This window comes from Ailuropoda melanoleuca, chromosome 16 (assembly GCF_002007445.2).
Source record: "Ailuropoda melanoleuca isolate Jingjing chromosome 16, ASM200744v2, whole genome shotgun sequence".
Lineage (NCBI taxonomy): Eukaryota > Metazoa > Chordata > Mammalia > Carnivora > Ursidae > Ailuropoda > Ailuropoda melanoleuca.
The window spans coordinates 49,219,720-49,236,046 of NC_048233.1; the positions used below are offsets into that span (position 1 = coordinate 49,219,720).

General features: G+C 41.1%; 1 protein-coding gene across 31 annotated transcripts in view; it reads right to left on the reverse strand.

Annotated features, from left to right (window-relative positions):
- Window positions 1-519: 519 nt before the first annotated feature.
- The window catches only part of SOX6 (SRY-box transcription factor 6), a 583,500-nt gene continuing 567,692 nt past the window's right edge, over window positions 520-16,327 (reverse strand). For all 31 annotated transcript variants that reach the window (XM_034646122.1, XM_034646128.1, XM_034646121.1 and 28 more), the window contains 2 exons: window positions 14,045-14,261; window positions 520-3,235 (listed from right to left, as the gene is read on the reverse strand). In XM_034646122.1, the coding sequence (XP_034502013.1) occupies window positions 2,932-3,235; window positions 14,045-14,261 (521 nt within the window). In that variant the 3' untranslated portion in view covers window positions 520-2,931. The remainder of the gene's footprint in view (window positions 3,236-14,044; window positions 14,262-16,327) is intronic.

Below are 16,327 nucleotides of genomic sequence, written 5' to 3' on the forward strand. Positions count from 1 at the left end.
ACTGAGGCAGAGCTGGGGCCAAAACAAAGTGTTCATACACACATGTATTTTGCATAAATAAATGAAATAACAAGACATAAAAATGACTCAAATCCGGCAACTGTGAGGCAAGCCCACACGAGTCGAAACAGATGACTTTTGTTCATGTCGTTTTCGTACAACAGTTTCACATTAGTCAGAAGTGATAAAAAATACCATTTATATCCAGTGCTTATAACACTTACGAAACAACATCTGTGAGTGTGTGTGTTTTTTGTTGCTTTTTTTTCTTTCTTTCTTTCTTTCTTTTTTTTTTAACTACAAGCAAAATCAAGTTTCAGTCCTAAAGAACAGTCCTTTGTTCTCCACCAGCCCAGAATATTATTTTGGCATGGTCATAAAAACAAACAAAATTAACCTACTATTCTAAATGTTTGCCTTTGTGCAAAATTAATTACATACAATACAATGCTAGCCATACAGCACTCTACCTATGGGGCAAAAAAAAAAAAAAAAAAAAAAAAGGGGGGGGGGGGGGGNGAGAGGAGGAGACAGCAAAAGCAAGAGTCAAAGAGAAAGAGAAAAAAACATGAGTATGAAGTGAGGAGGAGAGGTATATAATCAAAAGAAATCAGTAAGACAATAATAAATATTCATTTTTTGAGAAAAAATGACCTCCTCCTCATTTGAAACAAATGTACAAAAACAAAGTTCCAATCCCCAACCAATACTAAGAACGAAACATTCCTATCAGTACCTTAGTCAGCTTATGGAGAGCACTCCCAGCTAATGACGCAACCAGTAACATCTTGGCTAGACCTATTTATTGCTAGTAGGTATGGCCTTGAGCACTCCTTAAATAAATATGAAGGTACACTATTTTCTTCCAAGTGACAAAATGGCTCAAGAAATCTGATGGGGCCGTTCCTATGTCCTGGTGATCAGATTCTGGGTTGTCCTGTGAGGTGAACTGTCCCATGAACTGACATTTTCCCATTGAACCACTCCAGGTGAGGCTCCCTCCCCCACCGTAGGCAGTCAGTCCTGGTTTCAGGAAGGTCAAAATGGCATGGCTGAGCTCCCAGTAGATAGGAGAGCGGGAGGAAACCTCGCTGCCTCCCAGCCCATCAGCACATCTCCAGAGAAATCCTCCTGTGACCAGTGCTGTTAATCGTGTTCGTAGGGAGGCATGCCCCTCCCCCTCACGTGGCCAGCGATGGACGGAGGGAGCCAGAGGAGCTCATCTGCAGCCCTGGAGTCATCCGTTCCCCAGAGTTAACAGTAGGAACATCCCCTATAGGGAATGTATTTCCCCTCCTTCTCCTTCCCTATGTTTTTCTTTCATTCTCTGGATGTATCATGACTATTTGCCTCTATCTTTGCCTTGAGGCTATTCATGTGGCTTCTCGAATCCTGGGGATTTTGCAGAAAAACCTCCCTAGGTGTGCCAGATGCGACAAGGCAAGTCAGTGTGGAGGTGCCAGCCCATGACAGCATCGCGATGGCCTCCTCCGTGGTCCACAACCTTGGGCTTCAGGCTTGGCTGTGGGACCCTCCTGCCTGGCAGTCACCACGGCTGACCCTTGCTGCCAAATGGCATTTAGGGGATACGCCGCTGACGCCGACCTTAGCACCGTTGCTAAACTGAAGTGGAGGGAAATTCTGGCAAAGCCTTGAGGTCACGGAGAACCTGGGGGGCATGCCTGTTGCCGTGTAAGACTCTACCCTGCGTCCGAATACCCAGCCCTGCAGCCAGATGTACACCTCTGTTTAAAAACGATTTCAGGATTTAACAGAATCTTGTTTCAGAAATGCTTCCAGATGCTCTGGGGACATAAAATCGCTATGTACATCTTTTGTATGTAGCAGGAGAAGGAGGTGAAAGGGGCTGAAAAGATCTTCAGGGAAGGAGGGTGAAAAACAAGAACTATTAAATTAATGCCACCAACATTTTTTTTCAAATAAATAGTAAGTGGACCCTTGACATTCTGGAATGAATAAATTATTTAAGAGAAAATGTGTTAAGACTGAATGTCAGGGTTAAAAGGCGAAGGGATAATGGATGTAGTGAGAGGTGGTCTCCGGCAGAGAAGACCACCGCGTGGGTATCTGGTGTGGTGAACGCTCTGGTGCGCGCGTCGCAGCGCGTCACGCACTGATGGCACGTCAAGAGGCAAACGCGATTGGGTACGTGCACCGTGGCAACCTTGTTCATTCCTTACAATATCTCGTCTCCAGATTCCTGAGTACTTTACCATTTTCTGGAAAAAAAAATGTGTGGTTTGCTATTTTATCTTAAGATGCCAAAGATTGTCTAAGACTTCGCAGTGTCTCCTTTAAGACTTTCAAAATATGAAGATTCAAAAGTTCTGAGAAAAGTTTGGCACATTCAAAGTTTAACTCTACACATGGAAAAATGGAATTCCGAGGCCTTCTGAATACGCCCTACACGCAGCTGCACGCGCTGCGGACTTGTTCTGCTTCACAATACGGAACCCTCAGTTGTTCTCTCCAATAATTCAGAATAAAAACACATTCACAACCTGTAGGCCGGCACAGCATACCTGAGTGAGAATGTTTAACCCCATCTAAAACAGTAACTTAAACCTTTATCAACATCCAAAAGGAAAAAAAAAAAAAAGTAAGACAAAAATATAAGACTTGTAAGACAGCTATGGGCTGAGATAAATTTTCAAGTCCTGGTGTCTCATATTTAATATGTCTTCACCTAAATTAAAAAAACAACAACAACAACAATAACAATAACGACAAAAACTCAAGTTCATGAAAAATCCGGGAAAACTTAATCTGTCTCACACTTTACGAAACAATTAAGACCATTCTGCTGATGTAATTGTGGAGCCACAAATGCATGCGGGCTCTTTAAGAACTTTTTGTTGGGGGAGGGGAGGTGAAATGTCAAAGTATTTTAATTCAGCAAACACACACTCCTCAGTTGGCACTGACAGCTTCCGGGGCTTCATTTTCACTGCTATAGTCTGATTTGGGATCATCTTCATAGTCGTCATACATTTCCATTTCATCTTCTCCATTAATCATCTCATTTCCAGCTAGGCTCCCGCCGTCCGTCTTCATGCCATAAGTGCTCTGGATGACTGGGAGGCTGGGCTCCGGGCTGGCCGAGGTGCTAGAGCAGTCAGATGTCATCTGAGGTGATGGTGTGGTAGTTGCCATAGTAATAGCACCAGGATACACAACACCCGTTCCTGTGGTGATTGGAATCTGAGGCTGCTGCCTGTATGGATTCAAAAAATAAAATAAAACAGGAAGAACTATCTCTCTATCTGTTCTTCCGGGTGGCATTGGAATTCCTCCCCCACACATTCCAAAAGGGGGCTTTGTCTGACATTCTAAGCAGATGACAAAACGGTACAAAGGTGCTCCCTGGAGGAGTCCTGCACAGCTCCCTGATGCTATGGTTGGGCATTAAGCAATACCATGGAGCAATTTATCGATGGTTTTGAAACATAAAAGCAGGGTTCTTACAACATTACACATGGCAAAGTGAATAACACTTCGCATTTGAAACAAATGCGGTAGTCAATTCCAAAAGTTACATGTGACATCATTTTTTAAGATCTCCCAGGATGATAAAACAAAATGACCGGTAGCACGAGACATACATTAACGACACTGTTAAGCAGGCATGTGTCTTCACCTTGGCTTGAGAACTGTGCAAAGGGAAGATCAAGAGGAGAAAGGATCAAGTATGCCCCAGAGAGTCAGATTTGGTGTCCATGCAAATGTCTACCTACTTCTGTGGCTGAACTTGTAGGGACGCTCCTTTAAGGAGCTTCTATTTTCATAATCATGGAAGGATCATCTTGGACGTCATTACTCCCAAGGCCCTGGCCCGGCGCTGGGTTAGAGGAGTCAGGACTGAAGGGCAGCAAGAGCCCTGCAACTTATCAGAATAACACACATTGCCTCATCCCGGATCCTAGCGGGTGCCAAGGCCGGGTCACACCAGATCATTCTGTCAGAATGGTACTCTAGTTCAAATAAGCTTACCAGACTCTGTGTGAAGGTCCGTCTCTCCCTCTACAGGGAGACTTTGCTACCTGCCTCTCAATTTCCCTTGAGGGACTGTAATCGGTTGAAAGAATTAAAGACCTACAACACCAAGCTCACGGACTATGACTGAAACAATATTCTCTTGGTTGCAATGTTTACCAAGTGTTCCTCAACCTTAATGGACAATTACAATTTAAATTCATTTCAAAATATCACTGTAACTATCCCTTCTGAGCTTCACTTTCCACATGTTTATGAGAGCTGGGGTCAGGGAAGTCCTGGTAGGTCCTTTCGCCTTTTAATATTCACAACTTCAGGTCAGTCCATCCGTTGAATTGTTCTTATTGACCCTGTTCTACAGAAATTGTCAAATCTTTCTATCCACCTCAGTCAGAAAAACACCCGGAATCTATAGAGAAGTAGCTTAGTTACCAGCTATTCTTTGATATTTCTGGGATAATTTTCTCAAAAAACCCTGCATGCCTTCCAGGCTGGTAGAAGGAAAAATGATAGAAATGACCTAGAATCGCTCTGTGAGGTACCTCGTAATGCTATCTTTAACAACCTCTTCCGGTCCCCAGAAGGCATGACAATGATTCCTTCACCTCTAACATAATATATCGAATACTTTCGTATACATCACCTCATTCCATTAACGTGGCAACCCCATGAGGTACTGTCATGCCCAGGTTTCAGATGAAGAAAGTAAGGCCTTGTTTAAAGCCCTGCATTCAACAACCAGCAGAGCCAAGCCTTTGAAGCTAGGCCACTTGACTTGAATTCTATCACTCTTTCCTCTATAGATACTCAATATACAAATACACTATGCTTACTGTGTCTCATAAACATTTCTGATTTCTATAGATCCTGCTGGTACACAGTTGGCACTAAGCACCTGATATTGATCCATTTTCTATGATGCTCGGGGTGATTTTTTTTTTTATTGCCTGAAGAAGATGATAGAGGAACTATATCTCTGCATAGACACATCTCATAAGATACTGGTTTCCCTCTCACAGAATCAAATTCTAAAAACAGCATACTTCTGCTTCTTAACTTTGGGGCCAATTAACACAAATTAAATTTCGTGCTAGCCTGCCCAAGGCGGTGAATGTCTCATTAAATTTTTTACTGAAACTTGGATAATTGCAATAAAAATATTTTTGCCTTAATCACATAATGAGTGTAGAGTAAAAACTTTTATTGCAATATTAACCCATTTTACAGATTTCCCAATTTGGTGAGCTAATCTGTAACATAAACTCTACATACCATATACAAGCTATCCAATGGTACACTTTCTTTTCATACAGGACGTTCTCTTTTTAGAAAGAATAGATGGTCGGTTTTGCAGTATTTTTTAATCAAAATATCTATATGTATTGATCTATTAAATAAATTTTAATTGAGCTCCTGTTATGTGCTGGGGACAATGCTTAGATGCTTTCACACTATCTTCTTTAATCCTCACGATAAGCCTAAGAGGCGAATATTATTTCCCCTCTTTACTGATGAAGTTACCAACTAAGTTTCAGAGAGTTTAAATTGTTTGTCCAAGGCCATACGAGCAGAACCCTTTCTTAATGTTGCAAATTCTCTACTGGATATCAAGATTAGGGCGAGAAAGGCAAGCTCACACCATCAGAAAACTACTTGGCAATATGAATCAGAATCAACCTTTTCTAAACTGGGCTCCACATATTTGACAATACTTGGACCTTAAGTTGGTAATGGAACACTGAAAACAAACAAACAAATAAAACATCTGTACAACTTGATATTCAGAAGCCTGCTACTGGTGGTAGAGGGATACCAGACTATGTCACCCGCTGACCCCCTATTTACTTCCTCCTGGTCATCGCCCCTCATTCCTTAAAGACATTAGCTCCTGGCTTACTGTCACTCCCTCTCCAACATTTCTCCTGCCGTAATTCTTGATGACTCACTATCCACAGACGTGAGAATTTCAACACCTTGCTACCTCAATTTCTTGACCTCCTCTCCGCGGTGATGATCTGGCCCCCTTCCTGTGTCAGCAGACCTTGTCATTTCCAGCTGTAACCCCACCCTGTTCTCCATTTTAAACATCCCACTCTCTGACCACCACATCTTATCTTTCTAGTTTTCTTTCTCTAAAACCCCAGTTCAATAATTCTCCCACCCTATGGGCATCTACAACTCCTTGATCCTTTGACCAATTTTCGCTGTTCTCCTGTCCCTCCCCCTCGTTTTCCTGACTTTACCTCTTTAGCCAGGATAAATCCTGTGGTTAGTCACTGTCTCGCAGGTCCTCTCCCCCCCTTACACGAACTCTCTGCCTGCTTGTGAGCACTCCCACGCAGCTGAACTTGGCTGCAGAACACACTGCCGTGAGTATGTACTAGTCTCTGAATTTTTGAGCATGAATTTCAAATTGGCCTCTGGTGCTGTTCAGCCATCATGTTGTACTTTTTCCTAGGCCACTCCTTCTTCTACTCTCCTAGATAATTATTTCATACCTCTCAACCCTCCTTGGATGCCCAACTTCTCCCATATCCTCACTCTCAGTTGATGACCTGGCTTTCCATTTCACAGAGAAATTAGAAGTAATCAGAAGAAATTTTTCACAAGCTCCCGCCATCACATTTATGCATCTACCTCTGTCTGCTCTAATTCTCTGCCTGCCTTCCTGTATTTTGAATGAATTTGTAATCCAGTGTAAGGCCAATCCTTTCGCTTCTTCACTGAATCTATCTGTTCTCGCTTACTAAGGATCTCTCTCCAGTGACTGTCTCTCCCATATGCATGATCTATTTTCCCTCTTTCCTGGATCATTCCCATTAGCACATAAACATGCCATAATCTCTCCCACTTTAAAAACGAAAACAACAAACTCTTTCTTGACTTGCATTCCCTCCAGCTCCTGCTCCATTTCTCCATCGCCTTTAAAACAAAACTCATTGAAACACTGTGTATATTCACTCTCTTCATTTCTTCTACTAAATTCTTAAATCTACTTCAATCACTCCCAACACTCCACTGAAATACAGCTTGTAAAGGTCACACTACCAATGATCTCCATGTTGTTAAATTCAAAAGTCAGTTCTTGGTCCTCATCTTACTTGACCTATGCCATAAGCAGCATTCGATACAGTTGGCCACTTTTCCCCTTGCTGAACCGCTTTCTTTGCTGGTCTTCTGGTCTTCTTCCTATCTCATTGCTTGTCGCTCTCCTGGGTGTACCCTCCCTCCTTATCAACCTGACATCTAAACTCTGAAGTACCCAAGGATCAGTCCTTGTACCTCATCTCTTCTCTATCTCAATCAATTCCCTTGGTGAGCTTGTCCATTTTTCATAGCTTCAAATATTATCTAGGTGCTGATAACTCTCAAATTTGTATGTCCAGTAAGCACTACATTCTTAAATCCCAGAGTCATATATGTATATAACTTCTTATTCGATTTGGATGTCAAAATACCATCTCAATCTTACAGGTCCGAAACTGAACTCCTGATTATCTCCATTTCCTGCTCCTCTCAGGGCCCTTCTGAGCTTGGTCAATGATTGCTTCATCTTTCTGGCTGCTTGGGCCAATCCTCGGTAACTGCACATCCTCTCAAACCCTATATCCAGTCCATCAGCAAATCCTAGCGGTCCGCTGTCAGGACCACATCCAGAATCCGTCCACTTCTTGTTACCCTCACCCCTACAAATCTGGTCCAGGCCACCGTCAACCCTAATCTGGTTTATAGTAAGAGCCTGCCTCCTTATTTCAGCCATGCCCCCTTCAGACAATACTCAACACAGTAGATAGAGTGATCTTTTTAAAACCTAAGTCCCATCACAGTGCTTTTCTGCTCATGACCCTCCCATGCCTTTCCATCTCCCTCAGGGTCAGATTCAAAGTCTTCACGATGGCTAAAGGTCCTTTCACAGTTTGACTCCCTACTACCTCTCTGACATCTCTGACTTTTCCCACCTACCCACTCTGCTCTTACCACTCTGGCCTCGTTAATTCTTGAACATGCCAATCGCAACCTTCCCTCCAGACCTCAGCAGTGGCTGCTCTCCCTGCCCGGTTCTTCTCCCAGAGACCCACACAGCTTGTTCTCTCACTCCGTGGCCTTTGCTTCAAGTGCGAGCTGCTCAGTGACGTTCTGCAGCTACTCTTTTTAAAATTGCGCTCCATCCTCTGACACTCCCTACACTTTCCCTATTTTACTTTGTTCTAAGGCACTTATTTTTATTTGATATTTTATTTATTCATTTATTGATTGGTTGTCTGACTTCCCCCCTTGGAATGTAAGTTGCACGAGGACAGGAATTTTCACTGATACAACTCTAGAACTTAGACAATGCCTGGAACACAGGAGGCACACTCCATGTTGTGTACATGGAATGAATGAATGAATGAATGAATGAACTAGTGAATGAGGGGGGAAACAAATGAAAAAGCTGGGTAACCTATTTGAGAGAAGAAAAGATGTAATGAGACTAGACATTTGCGAGGGAAGATAGTGGAGAAGAAATGTGAATATAACCATCTTTAAATGTTTGAGTGCTTATCTTTATAAATGAGGAAGAGACTTGCTCTAGAAGAGGGACCAAAGAAGAGGATTAGAACTAAGCAACCAAGTAGCAGAAAGGTAGATCATTGCTCAGTTAAGAGACAAGAACTTTCTAGCATTAGGACATGTCCCACAAAGAAACTAGCTCCCTTGGGAAGTGGTGAGCTCTCTGGCCCTAGAATAGTTCAAGCAGAACTCAGAGAGGGCTCCTACAGCAGCTGGCTACTTAAAGCGTAAGACTTCTGAGGCCACTTCCAAGTTACCGCTGATTCTATGAGTGCAAAATCATAAGCTAACTATCATGCTGGCCTTGCTTTCTCATTATTGTTACCAGCATAATAAAAGACTAAAAAATCAAGTAAGCATGGCTAATTATAGTTGCTGAATCTTGGCTTTCAATGGTTTCCAAAATATTGCTCCACCCTACCTCTCTTACTTTTCTTTACTGCCAGGAATAATCCCTAGGCTAGCCTCGCTATTTTAGCTATCGAACATTTCTGCATTTCCCTCCATGTGTTCCTGCTCTTCTTCCCAGGAATCTTGACGTCCACTTTCCACCAGCTTGACCCTACCCAAACGTCAAGTCCCCTTCCTCAAGGATGACCTATGGTTAGCCCTAATGCATAGTAATCTCTCCTCCCCTGAGCTTTGCTTGATCTTATCATAAAATCAAAATCAGTACTTCACTGTACACTATGTGCAGCACTGTGCAATGTGTTCTCACACTCTGTGTATATGTATGTATAACAAACTATTATTTGCTAATATGTTTATGTATGCGTCTGGTTTCTCTGACTATAACACTCTCTGAAAGCTCATTGTGTACAGAATTAATGCTTCATGTCCTATATTAATTTAGTACACTGCTGGGCACATCACTGGTTTCAAATAAGCCCTTACCAATTGACGGACCAATCAATTAACAAAATGGAAAATCCAGCCAGCAGGCTCAAGCTTTGTCTATCGGAAATTACTTTCCTAAAAAGCATTTTTCCTTCCTTTACAGATCAATTGCAAAGTCAAAATTCAAACACTGCAGATTTCACAAACAGGAATAGCTGGCAAGTACTGGGCTTTACAAATAATGAATGTGCACATCAAAACAAAAGTTGTAGATGTTTGTAAAAGTATACACATGAAGCTGATATGAGCAGAGATGGCTAAGAACCCCTCCTTCCAGCCCAAGTAAAGGGTAAAGCTGACCCTGATAGAGCTCAGCATTGTTGCATGGTTTCCAGATCACAAGAATATTCCTGGAATATAGCCTAGCTTAGCCAACTGCAAAAAAAAACCAAAACCAAAACCAAAACCAAAAACAAAAAACCCTTATGTATTAATTTGGCAAATCCCCCTTGTTTGCTGATCTTTCAGACTTTTACAGCCTTTATAAATGAAGACCACGAAGTCTGTTTCATTAGGAGATAAGCCTACGCGTCGTCCATCTCTGTAGTTGATACTGCAGTAAAAAATGGAAATAATAGCAATCTTTTTATATTGCCTGTTAGAGACTCTAATCCAGCTTTCTCTACAGGAGGACAATACTGAAAATAGTAAGGCTAGCCTATGTGAATCAATTATATTTATAGGTATGTCAAAGGCTTGATTCAACCTCTTTCGGATTAAGATCAAAATGGCAAATGTTCAGATCACTTCCTGCACAAGGCACTAGAATACAATTCTTTATAATATGAGATACATACTTGGCATGTAGCATTGTTTTTCTAGAATAATAATATTTGCCCTGATTCTGGGCTTCCTAAATGCCAGGCGTTGTTCTAAGCACTTGAGATAGATCTAGCTAGTCAATCTTCAGAAGGGCCCAGTTTCGTAGGTATTATGGTCAGCACTCCATTTTATGTATGAGGAAATTGAGGTACAGAGAGTTCAAATAAGTTCCCAAGGGCAAGTGGAGACTTCAGAGGACTAAAGATCGCGGTGTATTAGTTGCCAGAGCCAGGAACAAGCAGATCTGGTCCTTGAGACAGAACAGTCTGGTTCCAGCATCAGTGTCTGTAACTATCGCACTACAGAGGGTGTAGGCTCTAAGTGAGAGAGTATGTAAGGGTGGAGAGGTCACAGGGCTCCCATTCACACAAGCCTGTTTAAATCTCACCTCTGCAGTTTACTAGCTGTGTGGCCTTGGACAAATTATTGAACATCTCTGAACCCTGTGTTTTTCAACCCCATAGTGAGGATGTAACTGCTCATGTTGTATTTTTGTTGTATTTGCAATAATCTGTATAAATCACTCATCACAGTCTTTAGCAAGCATTCAATAATTTACCATTATTTTTATTCAAAAAGTAGCCCAAGATTTGATATTTTATAGTACCTGCATAATTCTCTATGAGTTCACAGGTAAATTACTGAATAAACTTCAAATAAGTGGAAGTACATTGGGCCAGAATTCTTTGGGAGAAGACAATGTTGTAGGTACATGTGTCCTAATGAATATCATTTCAACATTAACAGTACTCACCAAAATTCTTAAAAGTTCTTATACTTAACCTGTCGATCAAAGGGGTTAAATCTAAGGGAAAAGCTAACCTTACTCCGTTTCATATTATTGGTAAATTTATTTCATAATAGCTGAGTGAAAAAAAATCTAACTCGCTGAACTTTTAGTTGTATCAACCATCAGTAAAATGCATGACAACGCTGAGCAATGTATGTAATTCTATTGGCTTGAAAGTTATGCATGTCTTTTCAAAATCAGCTATAAAAATTGATCTCGCCCCCATTCCTTCAAGAAGTCAATAGCAATCTTTGAATTTCTTGTTTCTTTTCCCTCTTGTAATAACCTCACATCTAATGAAGATGAATTTCCAAAGATGAACCCCAGGGAGTTAATAATCTATCAAATACAACTACTTAAAAGAGAATACAAATCTTTAAGTAGAAATAATACCTGGCTTTAGGTTGCAAATATTACCAATGCTGGGCAGAGGAAAATACTCGCAGTGAAAATTAAAGAACGAGACATTCTGGCCCTTGCCTGCACATCTGTAAGCCCCACTCCACGGTGTAAAATGAGCCTTCCGTAAAGGACCCCCTACACTACCAGCAACAGGATCCTTTGTCTCTAAATTTCAAAGCTCCTTTAATGCCATCACACACCACAACCAAAGGTCCTAGGAGTTCTTTTCCAAATAGCGCAGCTCCTAACTGTGCCACAATGGGGCGATGAGGCATATTTTGGGGCACTGTGGTAAGGACAACTCCTCAGTCGTTAGGCATGACGGAGGCAGAGACTCGGATTTAAACCTTGACTCTTTGTCACCTTTTGGCGGCCACAGGACCCTGATTTCTTTATCTTATTTGGAGGATTATGCGATTTGTATATCTAAAATGGCCAGTATACAGGATACAGCAGACAACAAACGGTAGATGCTGTTGAGTCGTTTCAATTTTTTTAAATCTTACACGCATCATCATGTGTTGAGGTATTTTGATCTAGTGCCACTTCAGCGTAGCCTCTAGTAAGGGGAAATTAACCAAATAGAATTACCACATCTCACATCTTCAAATAAGTATCGGGGAACTAAAATGGTACCTCATAGCCGTCCAGACTATGGCAAAAGAGACCCATTATGTGCCATTAGACACACAGAGACATGACATGAAAAAAGAGTGGGAATCACAAAGGATCTCAAACTTAAACTTTGATTCTCTGCTCAAAGGAGATTATGTACAGTCTCAGAGACAGGATTAAAAGAAGACATTCATCACACAGTTAAAATAAATGTGTATTTTGTTTTACGTGACTATGCTTCTCAAAGCGCACCGTGAATCGGTATTTTTAATAAAGTTTCTAAATCGCCAGTAAATAGCCTACTTATACTTCATTGCACTTCCGGTGCTAAAAGCATTATTTTTTAAAATGCAAACATTTATAATACAGAAGAATTTGATAGACCTATTTTGGCACAGCTTTATCTGTTAATAGATTGGGATTCTCAAATAAAGTGGCTTAAGACTCCCTTTACCTCAAAAAAGTTCTGCCACAGTGTAAAGAAACTCATTGACTCTCTGGGGTATAACATAAAATATAGTTTTATTGTGATAGTAAATCCATATTTAATAGTAATGATAACGATAAAAACTCACCTTTATTGATAATGGACTAAGCACTATAAAAGTATTTTCAAAAGCCCTGCCTCGCTGAATCCTCTCAACAACTGTACAAGACAGGTACTGTTATTTATTTCATTCCGTACATGAGGAAACAGAGGCTCACAGAAGGTCAGTAACTTGCCCAGGTGGGTGGCACCGTGCTTGAACCTCAGCAGTCAAACTCTGGAGCCCATGCTCTTCTCCAGAACTCTCTAGGGTAGGGCACAGATTCATGACCCGGACGGCTTTCATTGGCCTTTTATTTTTATATTTTGTATTCTATTTACTATTCCAAATTAATTTTATGCTACTAAACACATGCTTCTGAAGCCAACTTTCTATTCCAAGATGTTATTTTTTTAGTGTCCTTAAAAAATAAACAGCTCTTTACTTTTCCTCTAAGGTACATCTTTTCCTTACCTGCAGGGGAAGCTGTCCCATTTCCCTGCCATGTAATAGCTCCTCCATGCTCCCCCTGGTTAACAGTGAATCCAGCTGCCTTTTTACTTACTCCTCTCTCTTAAGGCCTATCGCAAGTATCTTCCCAATCCGACTGCAGCTGCCTCAGGCCAGTGCCTCCAGAAAGGTCCTCTGGTTTGTCACCCCCTGTGCTTCTGGGCCTGGGCATGCTGGAACCTACAGGCATCTGCATCCCCACTTATCCCCACTGCTGTGGTTACAAGGGGCCTCTTTTCAATGCAGACAGCCAGTCAGCCAAGTCGAAATTCATACCAGAAATCTATTACCTAATTTTTAAACAAAATGACATGAAATCAGACTTGAAGATATCAAAAACATGTCTAGTTTCTGATTTAAGCAAGAAAATCCACATTGTTATTGCTTCCACCACAGAATAATTTACTGCAACAGGAGTTCTGGATCTTATGCCAAAAATGAGGTCCTCTAACCAATGTCAAGGCCAATTATCTTGTGGTAGATCCCACAACAAAAGCAGACTATTGTGATTAGAATCAGAAGCACCACCCAGAGAAGCTGGAAAGCTTCCGGGGATTTCTTAAGTTAGTTTTTATTCATTCTCCCTGTATGTCTGCTTAGATAAACTACCAGCAACTTTGTGTGTGGGCACGGAACATCTTAGACTCGTTTGGGAGACAAGGAGAAGGGCGACCAGGTTTGTTTCGCGCTGTTGAACAGGAGCCAAGCTGCAAGACTGTGTGTGTGTGTGTGTGTGTGTGTGTGTGTGTGTGTGTGTGTGTAACACTGCAAAGATCACCACAGCCAAGCCCCTGGGTAGGTCTCGACCTCCTCCCTTCCCTAATCTCCTTCCCAAACCCACTGCCGGTAGCTGTCCTGCGGTTTCCTACCGGGAAGGGAAAGCCCAGGTGGCTACATTCTCGGGAACACTCACCCCACAGTAAAGAACTGCCTCATCTCCTGCCTCCGAGACCTCATCAGTTGCTTATACTCCCCGATCCGGAGTTTTTTGCCATCAACAATGCAGGTGCGTTTCGGTCGAGGTTTGTATTTATAGTTCGGGTACTTCTCTAAGTGGATCTTGCTTAGCCGGGCCTGCTCTTCGTAATACGGCTGCTTCTCTTGGTTGGACATGGATTTCCAGCGAGACCCTAAACATAAAAATAGCCTTCAGTACCCAAGTGGTCAAGGCAACATAGTGGTGGCAAATGCTGAATATACCTTCCCACTGTTTCACTCACCTGTGCTCTGGGAAGCTCCTCCCACCACATACCACGGAGCCTCCCAAGTCTTTTATAGATGTGAAGAGCAAAGAATCATTTTGTATGTGATACATTTAGCACGTTATTTCTTTCGATAACTTAAAGCTGGTGCTACAAAAGGTATATTGTTTTAAAACACATCTCTGCTGCTTATAGGTCACCTCCTATGCCAAGGTCCTTCCCCCCTCTATCTGTCTACCTCTCTCAAAAGGTGAAAACCCAAACTTCCAAAGCATACTCTCAAGGCTGACGGGGTTCTTAGAAAAAGCTCTCCTGGTTCCAGAGATTCAAACGTCTCCCACACTTGTCCAAGCATCTTTATGGAAGCTACTCTGTGATAAGATGTCAGCAGATGTCGATATCCTTCCATATGTAAAAACCCACTGTGCACGCTGTCTCCCCTGGCCCCGGGTAATTAAAAAGCCTAAACCTTACCTAAGAAGTTCTAGCTTTCGAACCAGAAGGTACAGTTGGAATTATATATACCATTTTCAAGTACTATAAACGTTCATTCAAAGCTGTACCAATGACAGCACAAAAATTTTTAATGTGGTTTATAGAGGAAGAAGGAAAAGTATTCACTTCTCTAATATTGTTTATAAGGAATTATCTAAACACTCGACGAAGAAGGGATGTGTTTTTTTACGTGTATCAAATTGCATTTTTGTGTCTCGCTGGTGAATAAAGCGGTAACAGCTGTGCTGACTGGATGTTAGCTATTCTTCAGTGGAGATTTTTCATACATAAACAAATGGAAAGTTGTACAAATATTCTCTGTAGCCAGCAATATCCTGGTCTGCTTTAATAGCACATCCATCCCTGTTCTTTCCTGATTGTTGTGCAAAAGTTGTGTAGAAAGTCTATGCAGATCGGCTTCTCTGTGTTCTGCTGACTCCCAGTAGCTTTAAAGCCCCAGTTAACAGAGGATTCTGGGTACTCTCGAAATGCTTGTGCTCTAAAGTGTATATTTTCATGAATACACTTATTATATTCTTAATAATTTTTTTCACAGAATGCACACTAATAATATAGATTCCCCACAGCTGCCAAAATGGAAACAGAGAGGTTCTGTGCTCATTTGAGAGCTTACTCAGGCTGCTATAAGAATGGCAAAAAAAAAAAAAAAAAAAAAAAAAAAAAGAAAGAAAGAATAGAAAAGAAAAAAGAGAAAGAAAGAAAAGAAAGAAAGAAAGAGAAAGAAAGAGAAAGAGAGAAAGAAAAGAAGAGAAAGAAAGAAAGGAAGAAAGGGAGGGAGGGAGGAAAAAAAAAGAAAATTTAAAGTAAGGCATCAAACTTCAAGGACAGAGAAACACTGATTTTCTTTTAAATGTCTATTAACTAGAAAAAAAAATTAATATATCCTGAGGAGCATTTTGGTTTGAAAGGTACTTAAGTTGAAAAGGAATAACACTATCCCTGCGCATATCTCAGAAACTCTAAAAATAACACCCTGCTTAATTGTAATGACATTTAGTATCTATCTTGAAATTCAAAAGTCAAAAGGGAAAAACTTATTTTTTTTTAACATTTCACCACTATTTGATCTTATGTATGTTTTAAATTTTCTTAGAGGTTACTGCCTCCCCATGTCTCAGAATTGAGTTAAATTATTTATACAGTGACAAAACATGTGTATTTGTGTATGTCCAGATCACCGATATTTACTAAGGTTAAATATTTATTGCTTTTGAACAAAACATTTAAAAAATGAAAACCACAGTTTAAGTCTCTAATGTTTTTCAGCTTCTTAAACAGCTCCTTTTGAGATTTTGTCACACCGTGACAGCTTAAATAGAACAGTGCCTTCTGTGTTTTTTCTTTTTAAAGAGGAAACATGTTGACTGTAATGCTGCATGTTGAATAAAATATGTTCAATATGTCGAACACAGTAATTCCAAACTGGATCATCTGCAGTAGGCAAGCTTTACGCTCACAGAACCAGCCTTGAGTTTAAT